At 39.3% G+C, this 18,432-nt stretch overlaps 1 protein-coding gene across 2 annotated transcripts in view; it reads left to right on the top strand.

Annotated features, from left to right (window-relative positions):
* Positions 1-13,952: 13,952 nt before the first annotated feature.
* The window catches only part of GATB (glutamyl-tRNA amidotransferase subunit B), a 43,084-nt gene continuing 38,604 nt past the window's right edge, over positions 13,953-18,432 (top strand). For both annotated transcript variants that reach the window (XM_037378671.1, XM_037378679.1), the window contains exons 1-2: positions 13,953-14,117; positions 16,130-16,280. In XM_037378671.1, the coding sequence (XP_037234568.1) occupies positions 13,978-14,117; positions 16,130-16,280 (291 nt within the window). In that variant the 5' untranslated portion in view covers positions 13,953-13,977. The remainder of the gene's footprint in view (positions 14,118-16,129; positions 16,281-18,432) is intronic.

Here is an 18,432-nt window from a genome sequence, read left to right on the forward strand (position 1 = left end):
AAAGGCCTGAGAATATTCTCGCTAAACCAAAGCTATGCATTATTACAGCTGAGAAGCAATACATCAAAGCTGTCAACTTATTCAGTGTATTGTCCTTCATTTTTCTCTTTCAAAAAAATTTGAAAAGCTACGTAAATTCTAGGAAGACATACACATCATCTTGCACCTGACACATACAGGCATATACTAATTGTGTTTACGAACTGAAACAAAGGAAATTAAGAAAGAGAAATTTCAAAAGTGAGAAAGCAAGAACACTGCAATATTTGCATCCCTATCCTCCTCTGTGTTCATTTGTCAAATAAATCACAGCACACTGAACAGATAACCTGACTCCCTTCTCAAAGCATTTAAGAATATTTTCATCCCTTACACATGATTTAGCAACTCTAGTATTTATTTGTGGGAGGAGAGGGTGATAGATAAGAAGTTAATGAAAAAGGTTATTAATGGGTGGCGCAATAGCATTAATAAGTATTGGAGCAGTTGGGGCAAATACCTTAGTAATAAATAACAGAATTATTGGAAGTGTTGCACACTGGCAGGAAGTCTCTGGGGGTCTTCCTCTTCATAAAAATAACTGTTGCACCAGTGTACTGATTAACCTTTTAGATAAACGTGTTATTTATCTTCCAGTATGAACTGGCAACCAACAGGATGCCTACAGACTCCAGTAGGAGGAATATTACAAAATTTCATACAATTATAATATTAACTTGCCATGTTTGGCCTGTATATTTGGATTGCTGATTCTGCTTATTTTATCTTAAGATCTTGCTATAAGCTTTTTCTAAAAAAATATTTTAAGCTAAGTGACCAGTTGAGTGAATAGTCTGTTAGAATGAAATCTTATGGGACTATTTGTGCAATTAAGGAATTACCCAGGTTAGAAAAGACTGAAGGGTTTGACCCAAAATACTTTTTCCTCCATCCTTGAGATCAACTGTGGAATGAGGTAACGATTCAACACAAACACTATTATTAACATCTGGAACTTCATCTACTTTTGTGAAGGACGGAGTCAAACAACATATAAGGAGTAGTAATTTACACCTCAATCTCACTGAATTGAAAGGATGAGCGCACTATTAGTTTCACATGATTATGCCAAGGCATAAAGTAAGTGAACAGGTTGTTCTATCGCTGGAGCAAGCACAGAAGCAGCGCAACTGGAATCCTGGGCAGGATGGCAGAACCATGACTATCTCAGCCAGCCCTCCTCACAGCCCAGCACATCAGCACAAACCTACACTTCTGTGGCTTGTACCAATACACCAAACAAAGCATGGACACATGCCTCATCCTCTACTAGAGGAAAGATGGCGTTTATGTTTGATACACAGGGGAAGAAAACAGCAGATACAGTAGAAGTTGCCTGCCCCCAAGACCTGGTAGCAGAGGTGACAATGCCTCCGTCGCCCTCACAGAGATTCACATGGTGACTATACTCAGATTGGGTCAGACTGTAAGACATTATTTAGTTCCCTCTTGCAGAAGGGAAGAACAGCTAGGGTACTCACTTTTTCTTTCCTAGGGAACTTCTCTAAAGGCCCGTATACACACAAAGATTTCAATAAACCGTATTTCCTTGCTGACTGTATTTTCCTTCTATTTTAACTCCAGCCTGGTTGAATGGGTTGTCAGCCACTCTTTGGCTAGCCCTGAATTTTCCCAATATGTAAACCAGACTCCCCCCTCACTTAAATACCCTAGAGAGCAATTTTTCCTGCATTTAAATAATTGTACCACCTATTACATGGACGATGAATCCAGCCCCAAGTGTTTGCCTACGCTAATGAATATATAACTAATGAAATGAAGATTAATTAAATACTAGTGCAGTGGCATAAGATAGGAAGTACAATGAGAGTACTAAATTTTGTTACTGATGCATTTATGAAATACGTGAACAAACTCTGAAACTGAAGGTTAAAGCATCTTTGAATCTAGACATCAAAACCAAACACACAACACATGGTACACAATTACTGTATTACAGCTCTAATAATTGCTGTGGCAAGTCATAGTCCAAGCAGGATGCAGCCCAAGCAATAGGACACCAGGTACTGCATTCAGCAGCTTACTACCAGGCACCAGAACGCATACAGCCCATTCATAAAATCCACTACCCAATAAACAGACTTTCTGGACTGGATACAAGCCTAGACTACATTCATTTTATATGGCTGTAATATGGCTGTATGACCTGTCCTCATTAGATCAAGGTTTGATTTAAACTAGCATCGATGAAAACCAAGCTTCAACTGCACCACAATTCTGTTTGCTGCCCCTGATAACAGAAAAAAACCCCAAACATTCAGCTACATCTGCACTTTGCTAACGTACAGGACTGCTGAGAAGCAATCTGAATTCCATTATAACTTTGAAAAGCAGCAGGTTGGTTTTAAATTACATTTTCATGCAATAGTACTTAACTAGTTTTCTGAAGCCCTGCATTGCCAACACTCAGAGTAACACTAATAATGCTTTATTTCTTCAGCCAAAACCTTACCACCTCTTCAGCTTTCTCACACCAACTTTGGGACAATCTGCTTAAGACTGCACTATCTGAACATGCTTTTCTACCCAGAAAAATGTTTAATGTTCTTTCGAATGCCTCTCCAAAATGTATTTCTTTTGCATCATTTATGCTTTTGTCACTGAAATTCAGGCCACAGGAGTTCTGCTTATTTGCTGCTTCAAAGGCTGTCCTTCAAATGGAGTTTAGGGAAGTTTTCTTGCTTCAGCTAACGGTAATTATACTAAAACCAGTATATGTTTGTTTTACTGGTCAGCAGTTACCACATTATCTGCACCAAAACAGAGGTCAACAGAGGTGTACCCTGGAACACTATACTTTTTGGAGTTATTTTATCATATAGAAGCAATGATGCAAGAGAGAACATGAACCTGAATCAGACCTGCTGTAACTGTGCCGAAAAAAAAAATAGAGAAATAATGCTGTAAAATCTGGGTGGAAGATTTATATTACTATTATACTCTGGATAATTCCACAGTTGGATATGAAAGCCAATATATAAAGTGATTTTTAGCTATCTCTTACAAAATTAATCTCAGAGAAATAGCCCAGCGGACAAATACTGAAGGTCAGATTTTTTTTGGTTTAGTAAGTAGGTAGATAAATAGCATTAGATAAGTCATGTTTAGGAAGCCTAGGTCAATGATACTTAAGTAGCAGTGTGTGGGATGGACATAAACTCAGAAGCTTTAGGGGAGATGAGATTTCTTGGCATCCTGAGCTACTTGGTAAGTTATAGTGGAGGGTCTTCTCCAAAGCACAGAGCTTCTGAGTCAAGCTACACAGAGTCTGGGGAAAAAAGAATCACTGCTGCTTACAGACTGCATTGCTGGGTGGCACTAATGAAACTTGGTGATAAATCTGCTGGGCTCACCCGTCAATCCTAGAAATCCAAGTCACATTCAAAACTTCAAATGATCCTTCCCAACATGTGCTCTTCTGGCCTGGCCTGCCCCTCCTCTCATGTTAGCAACTTCCAGCCACGCAAGGGGAAGCTAGGCTTTTGTTGTGTTCAAACAGGCATCAGTGTGAGAGCTGCAGAACAGATAGGAAATTAATCCAAATACGTGTGTGTGGAATGATACAACCTGATATCTAGATCCCTGTGTGAAACCTGCTGTGAAGATCCATTTATAGCTTAAGTTTCAAAACAGGCAAAGGAACTGAAAGAACTCAGAAGCACTTAAGCCTTGACTGGAAAGAGCTATGTAGGTACCTGAGTCTGTGTGAGAGCACCCATGTCAATTTAAGCAGAAGGCAAGGGAGGATGTGTGTGTAGCTAAATCAACACCTTGCTGAAGTTGGAGCAGTAGGCCTGCAAGAGGGAGGTGGGAGGGTGGGGTAAGTCCAAAAGCATTAGTCTAGGTTTTCGGTCATGTCTGCAATGAACATGCTTCTCTCTCTCCTCAGAGTGATTTAGAACTGACTTGTGTCAAGAGCAAAGAACCATAAAGGTTCAGCTATGCTCTGACCTGGTCCCATTAGCACTGGAGACATTTCCACGCAAGTGAAAAACAGGATACAGTACTGAAAGGAAACACTAGCTACCATTACTATCATACACCTTGCTGAATTCGCCTCACTAACACCAGGACACATCATGTAAATTACCTGCCCAGAGCCTAGTAAGTTTGGTCCCTTGAGTTTTCAGTTTGGTATAATCACTAGCTTGATTAATAGTGTGGCAGTTCCCTAATCCTGCTCTGCTCACTCAAAGAATAAGCACTGGATACTAAATTTCTTAAAGTTCTTTTTTAAAAGTTTCTAGAAGCCAATGTCCATCTTTAATGCATATTATTAGTTAATTCCTAAAAACCATACACCTGACTGAAGCAGGTTACATATGCCCTTGAACTTTTTGAATAATCACAACATGCTCCTGATTTAGTTTATTTCTACTTCTATCAGCAGCTTCCATTATCAACTAAAAATGCCTAGTGCCATTCTGGAATCTCGAAGTTTTGATACTCCATACTCTCTTTACACTTACTTTATAACTTTTGTACAGAGTTACTAGTTCTGTATCTTCTAATTCTAAGGTACATTTTGATGTTTGATGTCCCATTTAAAGTCCCAGCTTTGGGAGTCTGGTGGCTTCATGAGAAACTACCCCTAAATTTGATTTTATATTGTTAAAACGAGTGTAAATTCAAAACTGAGGATACAAATCTTAACAGCTTGAAAAAAAAAAAAAATAGAAGCCACGTAATTAAGAAACACTACCACCTAAAAAAAGAAAAAACACCACCTCAGATCCCTCTTGATTTAAGCCAGTCTTGTGATTTGGATTGGGGGATTCAAACTCTCAACACTAAGAACTGCCCTTTCAATGAATTCACATTGCATGGATTCAGAGATATACTTAAAGGTGTAATAGAAATGCAAGCCTGAATATCTTTGTGAATACAGTCACACTGTGAAGGGATAGGTTATTAGTAGCTTAATTGGACACTTTCAAAATTAACTTGTCAAAATTAATTACTCTATACATGATCCAACTGGAAATGTTTCATATCAACCACCATTTTAAATAGTATTTAAGCTATTCCTTGGCCCCTGAAAGACATATTCACAATGTGCTGCTTATTTATTACCATGCATTTGCAAATCTTTCAAGTGCTCTTTGTACAAAGAGACAACAAATTCATCTTGTGTTCAGTTCTAAAGAGGTTAGCAGATACATTGACTATATTTTGCATAAAAATTTTCACATTCTTTCTTCTCCTTAAGTTAGAGTAAAATCAACCTGAGTTAATGTATGCCTTTGCTTTCTGCGGGTAACAATAAAAGTGGATTTTAAAATGAAACAGTTGGAGACATTTTGTGATCGGGAAAGACCAAGTAAACCTGACCACAAACAAGACCGTGTAACTACAAGACAACAGAATTCATGCAGAAACTACCATGGAAGGTAGTTTACCCCTTTTCATTGAGGGTATAAGCTACTTTTTATTACCAAACGCTATATACACATACTTAACAATACAGTATCTCCATACCTGTCTATTTCAGAATGCAGCTTGTTGTACTGTTCTTGTCCTTTGTGTTTTCCATTCAAAGAGCGCCAATAGTACTATTTGTTTTAATTTCTGTCCATTTGTTTTGTGCAGTGTTTTTTCCAATTAATGCTTAATTCCACATTTCAGAATATTGTAAGAAAAACAACAGACATGCTTTGGGGAAGAGGACTCCAACAGGAAGTTAAATCTCTCCCTCTATGAACCTAAAAGAAATAGTAAGTTTTGCATGACTCATATAGCAGTAACAAAACGCTCCCTGAACTACAGTTCCTATCTATTACCAAGAGACAGCAGATCACAATTGGAAAAATAAAATCTCTTGATACACAGATGTATTTCTTTTATCCATGCATAAGGCAACTGCATATCTATTCAAAATAACATCTCTCTGAATTTCCATCTCAGTAACACAGGAAGTGGTAACCCAGAGCATGCCCGTTGAAGCCAGGTACATCACATACATTTCAATACACAGTTGCTGCTGCATGCCTGGCCTAGCAGAAAAGTTCTTCTGTACGTTCATTAAAAACATACAAATTGTCTAGTGACTTGGTAGACTATCACTTCTCATACTGATACTACCATGATGAAAAAAGGCTCCCTATGCAATCACTTATGTATTGCTTTAATCTACAAAGCAGCAGAAAAAGACAGAAAAGAAGAGACATTAGAAGTATTGTTAGAACAAAAGCCAGCAACGCATTCATATGCCATTACCACTACTTAGGCCACTACAGTGACCATCAGGAGAGAGGAAACACTGCTAGAATAGATAAAGCTGTGCTATCATACTATAAATGCTAATACGTAGAGAGGAAAGAGATGAAGGGCATATAGCAAAGCTAAAAAGGTTGATCTCTGAAGTCCCTTAGGCAAAGGCATTATTGCAATTATCTAACACATGCTAACTCTTTTGGTTTGGCTTTAGCAGCAGTTTTGGGATCAATCCCAAAAGTCCCTGAGAATTTTGTTTGAACAAGGCCTGTAGAAGCAGCCTTCTGACACAAAGTGTACTGTGCTATTACTGACTTGTACTGAAACGCTTGCACATGCTGCTATAGTGGACAACACAAGGAGGAAATATAAACTTCAAAGATCACATTATTCAAAGATTATTAAAACTTAATGAGCCGTTGCCCCAGTATGTGCAAAGCACACAACACCTCTTACATTCTGGCTTCAGACAGCAATTTACTAATCAGTTACTGAAGCACCTCAGTCCCAAAGCAGTTAATACGATTGATCAGTTAGTAGAAGTTACTACACAGAGAATTTCACTTCCACAGTGGAAGAATTCCAACTAATCTGAGATGATGGGGAAAAAACCAACCAAACAAAAAACGTCACACCCAACCCCCTCAAAACCAGCACCTTCCTCTTTTCCTTACCTTTACAATAACAGCAAAAGAGGTATCCTACTATCAATGTATTTTACACACTGGCATATGGCTTTAATACAGCTGTTGCCCACAAGAATGCACAATTATTCATACTTTTTCTAAATAATAAATTGGAAAACAGAAACTCTGTGATACAATATGTACAAAACACCACCCAAGAGTCTTCAAGGGGCCAAGTTATCCCATGAGCAACTAGGTCACCAGTTCAAAACAAAATAAAAACAATTCTGGTTAGTCAGAACTGGTGGGCAGCAGTTCACATCAGTAAGCATGAACTAATGGTGCCACAGAAAGCCCAAGGACAGAATAAATGACACAAGATGAAAAACGTGCTTCAGCTTTGTTAGCGGTCTTTTCCATTAGGATACTAGATATGTAAGTAATGAAAGAGGAAATACATTTGTGCTGCTGCTGTGTGTTCTGTCCTGTTTTGTACCCAAAGGTACTCATTCCTCCAAGCTGTTACAATATGGCTCTGTTTACAAGCTCTCAGTTAACGCCTGTGACTATTTAACTATCTTTACCAGGTCCTTGGAGAAATCATAAGCAGGACTCAAGAGCAATGAGCCTGAGTCTGCAGAAAGAAACAAAACCAACCAAACAACAACAACAAAAAAAAAACCCACAAAAAAAAGAAAAAGAAAAAACAAACCACATCCCTCCATCTAATCTACTGAATAGTGGTGCTTACTTTATTCTGTATTTCACTTGTCACTCAGTATGTATTTGGCATTTATACAGGAATAAGTATTACTTAAATTGTGAGATGGATGAATAACTTCAAGGGTACTGCTACTTTCTTTTCATTCTCAAGATGATGCAATGTTCACATTTTTCATTTCACTATAAGAGAAGTTATCAAACACATAGGTATGGCATAAATACTGTACAGAGGGGGAGGGAAAACAAACACACACCACAAACATTCTTGTCACTTATTTAAAAAAAAAGCAGAACATAAATCAGATTTTGCTTCAAATGCCACAGGCAGTGTGGGAAGATGAGGGCAGCAGTGCAACTATGCAAGTTAAAAAAAAAAAAAAAAAAGTAAAATTATGTCCCAGAGTAAGGACATCACATCCAGCAGGATAAGGGTTTAATTTGTGTTCCTCAAGCCCGCTTGGGTGATGCATAACACAAAGTATAGGTGTATACATTTGAAGGCAAGGAATATACAAAAACTCTTGAAAACAAATAACCCCTATAAATCAATCCCGAACAAGCAAAACAACAGGCTGTGGTATTGCACAGAAAAAAGGTGAGACAGGGCTGTCTCACTTCAGGATCTGGAACCTTGTTCAAAGCCTTTGAGCATTTATCTGCAGTATTTTCCTTCTTCTCCTTCATTCACATTTATTCTGTACTTCTAGTGCAGCAATTAATCACAAAGTTCCATCTGGTCAATGGTTTTAGTTCACATCCTTACCACTTCAGACAATTAAGAACAATCCTTAGCGCTAAGAACAATAAAGGCAGCCCCTAGAAGCGCTATGCTAAGGCTCTGGAAATACAATTTTCTTTTAAAATATAACCTCTTCAAATTGGCTTCAACCTACAAGTAATCTCGCGCTTTAAAGAAATCCCTCGCTGAAAAGCAGTGCCTTGGCAGGATTTAACACTTGAGACTACCTTTAGATTGGTTTTCATTAAAAAATTAACTTTAGACTAAACGAATATAATTTTAAACTGCCTTTCTCCAAGCATAATGTTGCTTGACAACTCTTTCAAACAATTTCTTCACTTTATTCATGGCAGAGAAATCAATAATAATTGAAGATTTTGTTGATTATTGATGCTATATCTTAGTCAGGGAAAACATTTTGATGTGTATTCCCAATTTGACTGTTGAACTAAATTTTTTCTTCTTTAACAAATTATAGCATAGATCTTTGTGTCTATTTGTTCCTGGGGTGGGGCTGTCAGCTGGAATCTTATAAATGAGTATATGAAACTGAAGCCATCTAACAATTAGGAGGATATCAGAATGGACAATCTATACCTCAAGTGCAGTTTGGAAGGCATAGTTTGTCTAAAATTAGATATTTTGACAAGCATCAAGACTATGTCAGGATACCTTCAGAAACAAAAGATTAGGATTTAGTCTTGTTCTTTGTACAACAGCATTTAGCTCTTTCCCTTATCCTGGGGTCAAGGTGGGAAGTTCTTGTTCAAGTACTGGTTATGTGAAACCATATGATGCTGAAATCTTACATCCCTGACTTAGATATATGTCATAGATAGCCTGCAACAAGAGTTGTGGCTCTTAATTTAGGAAGTAACAGGCCTCAGGTGTAGCATAGCTTTTTGAAATTTCAGTTGAAAACTGTAAATAGAAAACCCACAATACACAATGCAAAAAGTAATAAAACACAGGAACAAATCAGTCTCACCTCCACAGGCTTTTTCTCCAACCTTCCTTGTTCTTTACTATATGGAACAAAGCGAAAACTAAAGGCTGGAGAAACATTTTAAAGGCTCTCTTGCAGATGACAATACAAATAAAGAAAATACAGTAGTAAATTTTAGATCAGCTGAAATATTATCAATTACTTTCTTCTGTATGCTCCATCACAGACAGTACATGCATGAGATTCATAAAATAAGTTTATGGACTCTTCTCTAATCTAGACACTTTAGCCTACTCTGTGCTGTTTCCAAATGTAGTTCCCATTGCTTGAAAAATACTGTAAAAGTATGCCACCACGAAAAGATATTCCTTATAGACCAAACTACATCTAAATATAAACGTGACATGAATCCTGAATTACAACTCAGGCATTTAGAAAACATTGTATATGGTAACAAGTCCAAGCCAAAAGGAGTCATACTGATTTCCAACTAAAAAAAATTAATCCCTAGGCAGACAGAAATCATACCAAAGGTAACATAGACTCATAATACAAATTTTCTGATAATCAAGATAACAATACCAATATGGAAGCAATATACTACGAAAACCTGTTATGCCTATAACAGCTGAACTTCATACAAGAAAAAGAAGAGTTTAATTTATTAAACCATAGGATTAGCAGTAGTACTCACCATAAGACAGCATTAGCAGTGCTGAATTCCTTTAAACACTGGCTTTACCTTCAGGGAATAGGCTGCAAGACTCCCCAGCTACATTAAGCCCAGTAACCACTTTACTGCCAACTAACTCAGTGTCCTGAGACATAAGGAGTACACTAGGTACCAAAATGCTAGTTTTCAAGATTGCCAACACCTGACTTAAATCACAGGTGCAGTCACTTGTTTGTTGCAGCATTCCTGGGTATGACATACCAAGTTAAAGACAGTACAGAAGAGCCATAGTATAAGGGTTTCTCAAGGCTGAATAAAAGATATAGGCTCTTTCCCACAACATGGCCTCCGGCAAACAGTGAATTCACACCTTCTGCAGTAATACCTGTACCTGCATGTTACTTTTCTATTTCCACTGCTGTTTACAGAAATTGCTTATGCATATCTATTTATTAGGGCAGGTTTTTTCCTAGCTGAGCCTGGCCCTTATTTTCAGCTCATGAGTAATAACAATTTTATGAAATAAAATATAAATGGCACTATCTCTCTGTCAATAGAAACTGATGCAATTTCACACAATAACACACTTTATACGAGACCCCTCAAACTATGAGGCCCTTTATGTTACCAAATTATCACTGCAAGCATGCATGCAGATAAAGCCAGCAGCTCATAGAAGGCAGCTCTATTAGCTCACTAAATACTGTCTCCTGTGGTCAAGAGAAACACCCTTTTCCAGGGTATTTCCAGCAATATCAAGTACATTTTTTTGTATTTGCCATCACCCATTATTGGCAGATGGACAAATTGAATTAATCAGGCTGAAAATAATTTCCCTTATGCAGTAAAAGAAGAAAATTTCTCTCTTTATATGTACAGAGGAAAAAAAGCTTTCAAAGTACACAGGTGATCTTGGGGGCCTAAAAGTTTGAAAACATCCCTTATAGTTTGCTTCCAAACTTAACAATCCTCTTCATTACCCTTCCTTGTAGGGCAATGTCTGACTAAGTGATAAACTAGGTATCTGCTCTTCCAAAAGCCACACCACACCCTCCACTTTAAAATCTAACGAGGTTCCTGTCTGTTCCCTGTTTCACATGCTGAAATCGGACACTGCAGGCAGCCTGTGATGTCTGTAACGCCCCCGTCTGAATACCCAGTTCCCTGCTATACCAAAAGGAGATCTCAGTGTCCACAAAAGGACTAAGTATGCATGCTAAACGTGGCTTGCAAGAAAGCAGAATTTAGAGCTCAGACCCTATAAACTGAAATTCAGAGGGATCTTCTTTCAAGTAAATGGGACTGACTGCATGTTTGGGGCTTAAAATGATATGCTGTTGGGCCTCTGCCCTCTACAAAATTCTAATTTCCTCTCAGGCTTTGGTTAAATTCCTACAGGAGTAAGAAACTCAGAGCAAACTGTCCCCTAGGTCTACCCCTTCCTAAGACAGAAGTCTACATAGTTAATATTGAACAAACTATTGTTGTCCAAATCTTTATGCAGTGCTGGAGATACTCCTATTCCAAGCCACAACATCATCTATAAATACACTGCAAAGTAGAGACTGCTGCCAAGGGTATATAAGGAACAAATATGCAGCTTTTCCTACCTCAAAGTAAGCTGCTGGGAAAGGCAATTATTCCCTGCTTGTCTGTGATTGATCAGCTTCCCGTATATGGATGTCCGAGCTTTCATGTATTACCTACTTGGTCACTGGCACAGGGCTGCAAAGAAAAAGGTCTTTCTAATAGGATTTTTTCTGGGAAAGGAATTAAAATAGCATTGAGACAATTTAAATCACAAACAATAGCACTTTCCTCCTCTCGATGCAAGACAACATCCATACAGCTAAAAGTTCCAGGGGAAACATTTGGGATGCATGCAGTGGTTTTCAACCCCTCTGTGTTGTCTACTCCCTTCTAAATAATATGCACAAAGGGCAGAAGTCTATGCAATCAAGGCAGAGTAAAGCTTTAAGTAACATGATTTTAATATTCATAAGGTTTTAACTTCTTAGTGATTACTTTTGAAATCTTCTATTACATCAGGATAACAGGCTTAAAAGAAAGTAGAATAATCCAAAACTTACTATTTTTACACCAGTAAAATATTTTAAAGCTATATTCAGAACCTATCCTTACAGCTGGGTTGAAATGATCTGTCAATCCCTACAAAAGTATTGCATGATAATTAAATCCAAAGTTCATGGAGGATAACTGTTAAAGGAATACATTTGTTGTGGAAATAATAATCATATACTTAAGCTTCAGCCTGAAATGCATTCTTTGTGACAATACCTTGTATAGCCCCGCCCCCCCCCCCCCCAAGGCCAAAAGACAATGGGGTTTCCCTCACATCAAAATTATCAAAACCTCTTACCTCTTCCATCGGCTTAAAGACTGCTATATAGGCTTTAGATTAGATTACCTTATATATGAAGAGGTTCACAGCAGGATAGAAAGAAAAGGGCCACTCCAATGTTCTTTTATTCTCCACAATGTGTCCAAGATGGCCTGTGGCCAGTTCTTCTTTACTGGAAAGGAATTTTGTATTCATTACACTTTGATGTACAAGGGAGGAGGGATATTCCCCAAGAAAGGGAATGTGACAAACTAATTAAACTAAGCTATACTGTGTAAATAACTGTGATCAGTGTCTGCTGAAGATCTTTCTCAACTGTTTCCTCTTTTGAAGAGCCTCCCATTAATTACCTCACTTAAAATACAAATATATTAGAAAATTACTGCTACAGAACAACCATTATAAAACATGCTCTTAGCTGGATAAATTACCTTCCGCATGACTCTGAACCACACAGCACCTCATATTTGAGCTTGGGGAGACAAGAGAGTATAAAGGTTGCAAGGTACTGTCATAGGCTTACGTGCACCACTGTCCTCTGCTGGAAAAAATCCATCTTACTCATATTTGTGACCAATTAGCTTCTATTAGCAGTAGTTGACATAGAGCAAAGATGACATAAGTAACAGCTAATGTACATTCCCATTTAAGCTCCACAGGCCTGTGGCTTAGGACAGAAGGCAGTTAATTCTACTGTCTGTGCAACATAGCTGCGTAAACAGCACTTAAGATGTTTGCATATGCCCCAGACAGCATTCTTTATTATCATGCATTTGTAAAGCAAAACGCCCCCAGGCCCTGCAGAGATTGGACCTCGCTGCTCTACATACACAGAGTTAAGAGCCAAGATTTCAACTACACAACATTGTGTCATTTGATGCCCAAGGTTTGCAAATAGCATCTATAAATTATAGCACCTGTTTTTTTATCAGCATGAACCCAAAGGAAAACCATATACAACCCCAATGAGGACGTGACCTTAAGACATTTTGAGCAACAGCTAAAAGACACAGATGCGATCCCTGTCTCTTGTTCCAGCACTTCCAGCATAGACAGAGGACCTGTAGACCTAGATATCAAGGCCGCTTCACATTGTAATGCTGTCGCTTCCCGTGCTAATGGTACCAGATTTTTGGGTGTCTGGGGAAACACCCCCCTGGGGAGGCTGTAAGCAGGAGAGCAGTGCGGGAGGACTTGAACCTGCCTGGTAACAAAGCACCATTCCACTGAGCCACGAAGGCAGGGGAGGCCTTTCCGCAGCCAAGACGAGGGATGGAAGCTGCACACACACCACAAGCTGAGCGGAGCCCGGTGAAGGCGAGGTGCGTGCCTGCAACTAGCCTCCTACCGCTGCCCTGAGGAGTTGCAGAGCCTCCCACGGGCCCTTCGCCTCAGGAAGGCCTCCCGTGCCACGAACTCACGACCCCGCCTGCCGCGGCCGCTCTCCTCAGGTGGCGCGCGCGGGCAGGCCCCGCCCTGGGAAGTGCCCGACTGCGCGGGAGGGCGGGGCGCGGAGCGGAGCCTGCCGGGAGCTGTAGTCCGCCCCCCCCTCGCCGCTCCGCGCAGCCATCCCGCGCGCCGGACTACATTTCCCAGGGGGCGCTGCGGGAGCCGTCCGGCACCCAGCGAGTCAAAATGGCGGCGGCGGTAGTGCGGGGGTGCGGCGGGCTCTGGCGGCGAGCGCGGCAGTGTGGTGCTGGGGGTCCCGTTCCCCATGGGCAGCGGGCTGTCGCCAGTAGCGCGACAGGCGGGGCGGTGTCGGCGGGGAAGAGCGGGTAGGGTGCTGGGACGGCGTGGGGAGTGGGGCTGGTGAAGGTGGCTCTCCGCTGAGGCGTCCCGCCTTCGGGGCGTCGCTGCGGGGCGGGGACCGGGCGCGGTTCCGCGCCGCCGGGCTCGGGTGTGACAGCAGCGGGTGCGGGCGGGGACAGGCGGTGTGGTGGTAGCAAGGGCCCGCTTGCAGTACCATCTGCTGAGTGGTGTAAGGCAGCCACAGCTTGTTGACGGCTGGCACCGCCACCTCGGCACGCACTTAGCTCGCACCCCTCCCCAGAACCCCCAAACCAGTGTTAGGCGTAGCAGGAGTGACGTGTCCCTTGGGCACAGTCGGCTGTGGTGAGAGCCAGGTACAATGCAAGTAAATTAGAGCTTTAAACGGCAAGAGCTGCACCAATTTTCATAACTATTTTTTGAAGGGTTTTCCTGGTCCCAAGGAGGCTTTTACTTTCAGTACAGAACTGTGCAACTTTGATGTGTGCCTGGAATGGAGCGTTTTATTCCAGCCGCAACTGAAAGTTACGGCCTGTACAAGCTTTTGTGTTCTCTGGCAAGACTGAGGTATCTCTCTGCACAGCTGATCACCCAAGTGAAGTTGTGCAGACATAGGCGGAAGTGTGTTGCTGGTACTTTGGGCACACAAGTAAACGTAAACCTGAACAAACGTGGCAAGAAACTTGAGGTTTCTCATCAGCGTTGATAGTAGGAGTAGAGGACTCATTGGTGCACGTATCTTTGTTATGTATGTAAGCCAACGCACTGATTGAGCGAAGCCTGGTGTAATTTTTAATGTCGTGATGTGACAGAGATGCATTTCTAAAAAAAATACAGGAAACAATGAAATAAATTGGTCTCCAAAATTAAAAATCACAAACAACCCACCTTTTTTCTTCCTAAGCCTTGAGTCATTTTTACGAATAGTTAAAAATACCGAGGAAAATACTATATTTCAGTAAAGTGTATTAGTTTCTCTATGAGTCTGAACCTTGATCCTTTATGATAATATTCTTCTAAAGCAGCAATTTAAGTCTGCATCGCTAGTTTGGTGTTTGTAGTGATGTCCTCAGCTGTTGGAGGGCAGATGGCAAACTGAAATCTTGGCAATGTGTTATGCTCACCTTTGGAAGGAATACTACGTATATTTGATGTTTTTCTATAGCTCGCTTATCTCCTATAGCATCTGGGTACATATGCTGCTGAAGTATTCTACCATAGAAATGTGATTTCATCTCTGAAATATTGTTTGTGCCACTTCATTTGTACGAGGCCAGATAATTACTTACAGAAACTGTCAAGCAATTTATACTGTGAAGGTGACCTTTTTCTCTTGTCCGTATAAAGGTTATGGATGTGTGAATTGCAATTACTTTTTAGATTATATGGATAAGTTTTATTCTGTGGAATACATTGAAAACAGTAGCTCTCTAGTTGAAGTGATGATTTCTCTATTACCAGATTACTAATGTTTATGCTAATATGCTACTAACACTGCTCTGGAGAGCCACCTTTCCCAGCATGCAAGTGGCTAGCTGACAAAGAACATGTAATTTATTATGCCACCTGTCTGTTAGAGATTTATCAAACTACCTGAGAAGTAATTGATATTTATGACAATTCTGTGATTTTCACAAAGTACCAAATTAGGGTTCATCCACCATGCAAGTTTGCCTCATTAATTTCTCTTAAGATTTCTCATGTAAAGAAAAGTTAAAAGTTTCAGACCATTACATTTCTTTTTTATAGCATTTTCTGTATATAATGAAGATACTTTGCCATACAGTCCCATCCATCCATATATGTATTGTCGATTAGGCTCAGTTCTCCAGTATTGCAGCAGAACTTTTGCTGTTAAAATGTAGATGTATTTACAACATCATTTACATTTTTTTACAATTGCAATGTAATTTCTATTAAAAGAGTAAATGAAAAGTTCTTTATTCTTGTATTTTTATATGTTTGTGGGGTTTAATGTCATCTGTATTTAATCTGTATTTCCCTTCTCTTTCCTTTTCAGTCTTGCTCCATGGGTACCAGTTGTGGGTCTGGAAATTCATGCACAGATTAGCTCCAACTCAAAACTTTTCTCTGGTTCCCAAGTCCAGTTTGCAGCACCTCCTAACTCTTTGGTATCTTTCTTTGATGCTTCTTTACCAGGAACTTTACCAGTAAGTGATGCTTCAACTTAATTTATGTCAGGATTAATGTCAGACAACTTTTGAGTTTGTTTCTAATATTTTGTTTTTCCCAAGATTTAACTACAGAACTACTTTTACATATTTTTCTATTTTCTGGTTTGATAACATGAGATGCCTAGTACTATTTCTTTTCTGTTTACCTACTCCCTAGTTATCATTACAAATACTTGATATCCTCTACAAAGGAAAACAATAAGGCGTGTCTCTTCAACATATTGAATGAATCCCAATATTTCTCTGAGGCCAGAGTGGGTGTATTTGGTTAGTATGACACACAGGAAATTCCTTAAATATGAGAGATATTTAAAATCCTATGAGAGAAGAACGTTTTAGATTTCCGACTGGCCGTTTGATGTTACTTTGCCATGTGTTTGTTTATGTAGCTGTCATTTGGAATGTCTCGCTATGAAGGTACTTTGCTTCCTAAGCAGAAAGTTTCTGATTTAGGAAAGTGTGAACCATTCCTATTTCTGGAGAAAAACAATTAAAAAATACATATCTGTGAGAGACATTGTGGGCTAGTGAGTCAGAGTAGCTAGCTAGCACTTAGCAATGGGATTTATTAGTGGCAATGTAATAAATTTTGAAGTCACAGCTTAATTGTAACTGTGATGGCTATGACTACTGCTGTATTCTTTGGGAATCTACCAAGTTTAATATAAAAATAATAGTTTAAAAAGTCCAATGTAAGCTTTTACTATGCAGTGAAAATAGATACTGAGTAGACAGCATTGCTTCATGCAACAAGCATGCAGAGACTGTAATGGGGTCAAAGTATTTAATGCAAAAGTGTTTCACTGAGTACATTTATTAGACTGGAGGTTTGAATTCCAGTTGCAGATATATTTTTTTAATTTATTTTGATTACTATAATACAGCCTTAAACAATATTCTGAAATTGAGAACTAATGTATGGCTGGATTTCTAGGGTCTTGATATATGCCGTGTGATCCTTGAAAAGAGAAGTGAGTTGATATATTCATTCTGTATTTGCAAAGGTATTGAAACCTGAGGAGGTGAAGTTTAGATGCTGATAAGATTGGGACTTCAGTCTGGTCTCAGTGGCAATTCATGGCTGAGATTCAGATATAACTGTATGGAAATTCTGAAAACTTTCCAGAGAGAATGGGAATCTTACAGAAAACTTAAACGTGGGAAACGAGTTTCTGGAGTTTCTTTCATTTGGGGGCAGGGTGAGGTTTTAGCCCTTCCACTTAACATTCTGTTAATGTACAGAAATCCTCATAAATTGTGTAATGCTTATCTTCAGTCAAGGAGAAAAACTGTTCTTGAATAAACAAAAATGAGTTATTTAAGAAGAGTTTAATTTTTATGTATGTTACTATTTTTCTGGGGTGGGGGTTTTTGGCTTTTTCCTCTGTTGAAGTGCTTTACAAATGAGGCTTGGTATGGCCTTTGTGAGAAAACCTCAGTACATGTAGGCTTTGGCAGAGAATAGAATTGCACCTGAGAAGCAAAATGGAGGATGGTTAGGTTAATTTAAAAGTAGTGATACTATGTTAGCTTCTACCAGCTGCTTTTACCTATAGAAAGAGAAGAAAGATTTTTCTCACTGTAGTACTAGTGAAAATAGAGTTGAAAGCAAATGTTACAAAATACATGTTCTTGCATGTTAGAATGGGATACAAAATCCAGTCAATAGTCACAGCTTTATTTTCCCGTTGTACTTGCTGCACAGGAGTTATTGTTAAAAGAGACCAATGTTTATTCTGGAATCCAACAGTTGGGCTTTTTTCCTTTAAATAAATATATGTATTTGTACATGGCAGTAGTATCTAAAGTAGAATTGGATTTTGAAAGACAGAAGGTAGTTTTTGAAAATTTGCAAGTATTTGTAAAAAAACCCACGTTTTAACAAATGGTAAGATTATTGCCTAGTAGGTCTCTTTAGAAGGTAAGTATTTGGCCTTTCTTTTTGATTCTGTTTTGTTGAGAAACAAAACAAAAAAAAGGGAGCAAAGTTTAATAAAGTTGTGCTCTCTGTAGCAGCGAATAACTGCTGTTATACACTGAAAAATACAGGGATAGTTTTCAGTATCACTGGGATTTAAATTTACTGAGGGGCTGTGAGGTGGTTGTGATAGACAACCATGCTAGAATT

Source organism: Falco rusticolus, chromosome 1, assembly GCF_015220075.1.
Source record: "Falco rusticolus isolate bFalRus1 chromosome 1, bFalRus1.pri, whole genome shotgun sequence".
Classification (NCBI taxonomy): Eukaryota; Metazoa; Chordata; class Aves; order Falconiformes; family Falconidae; genus Falco; species Falco rusticolus.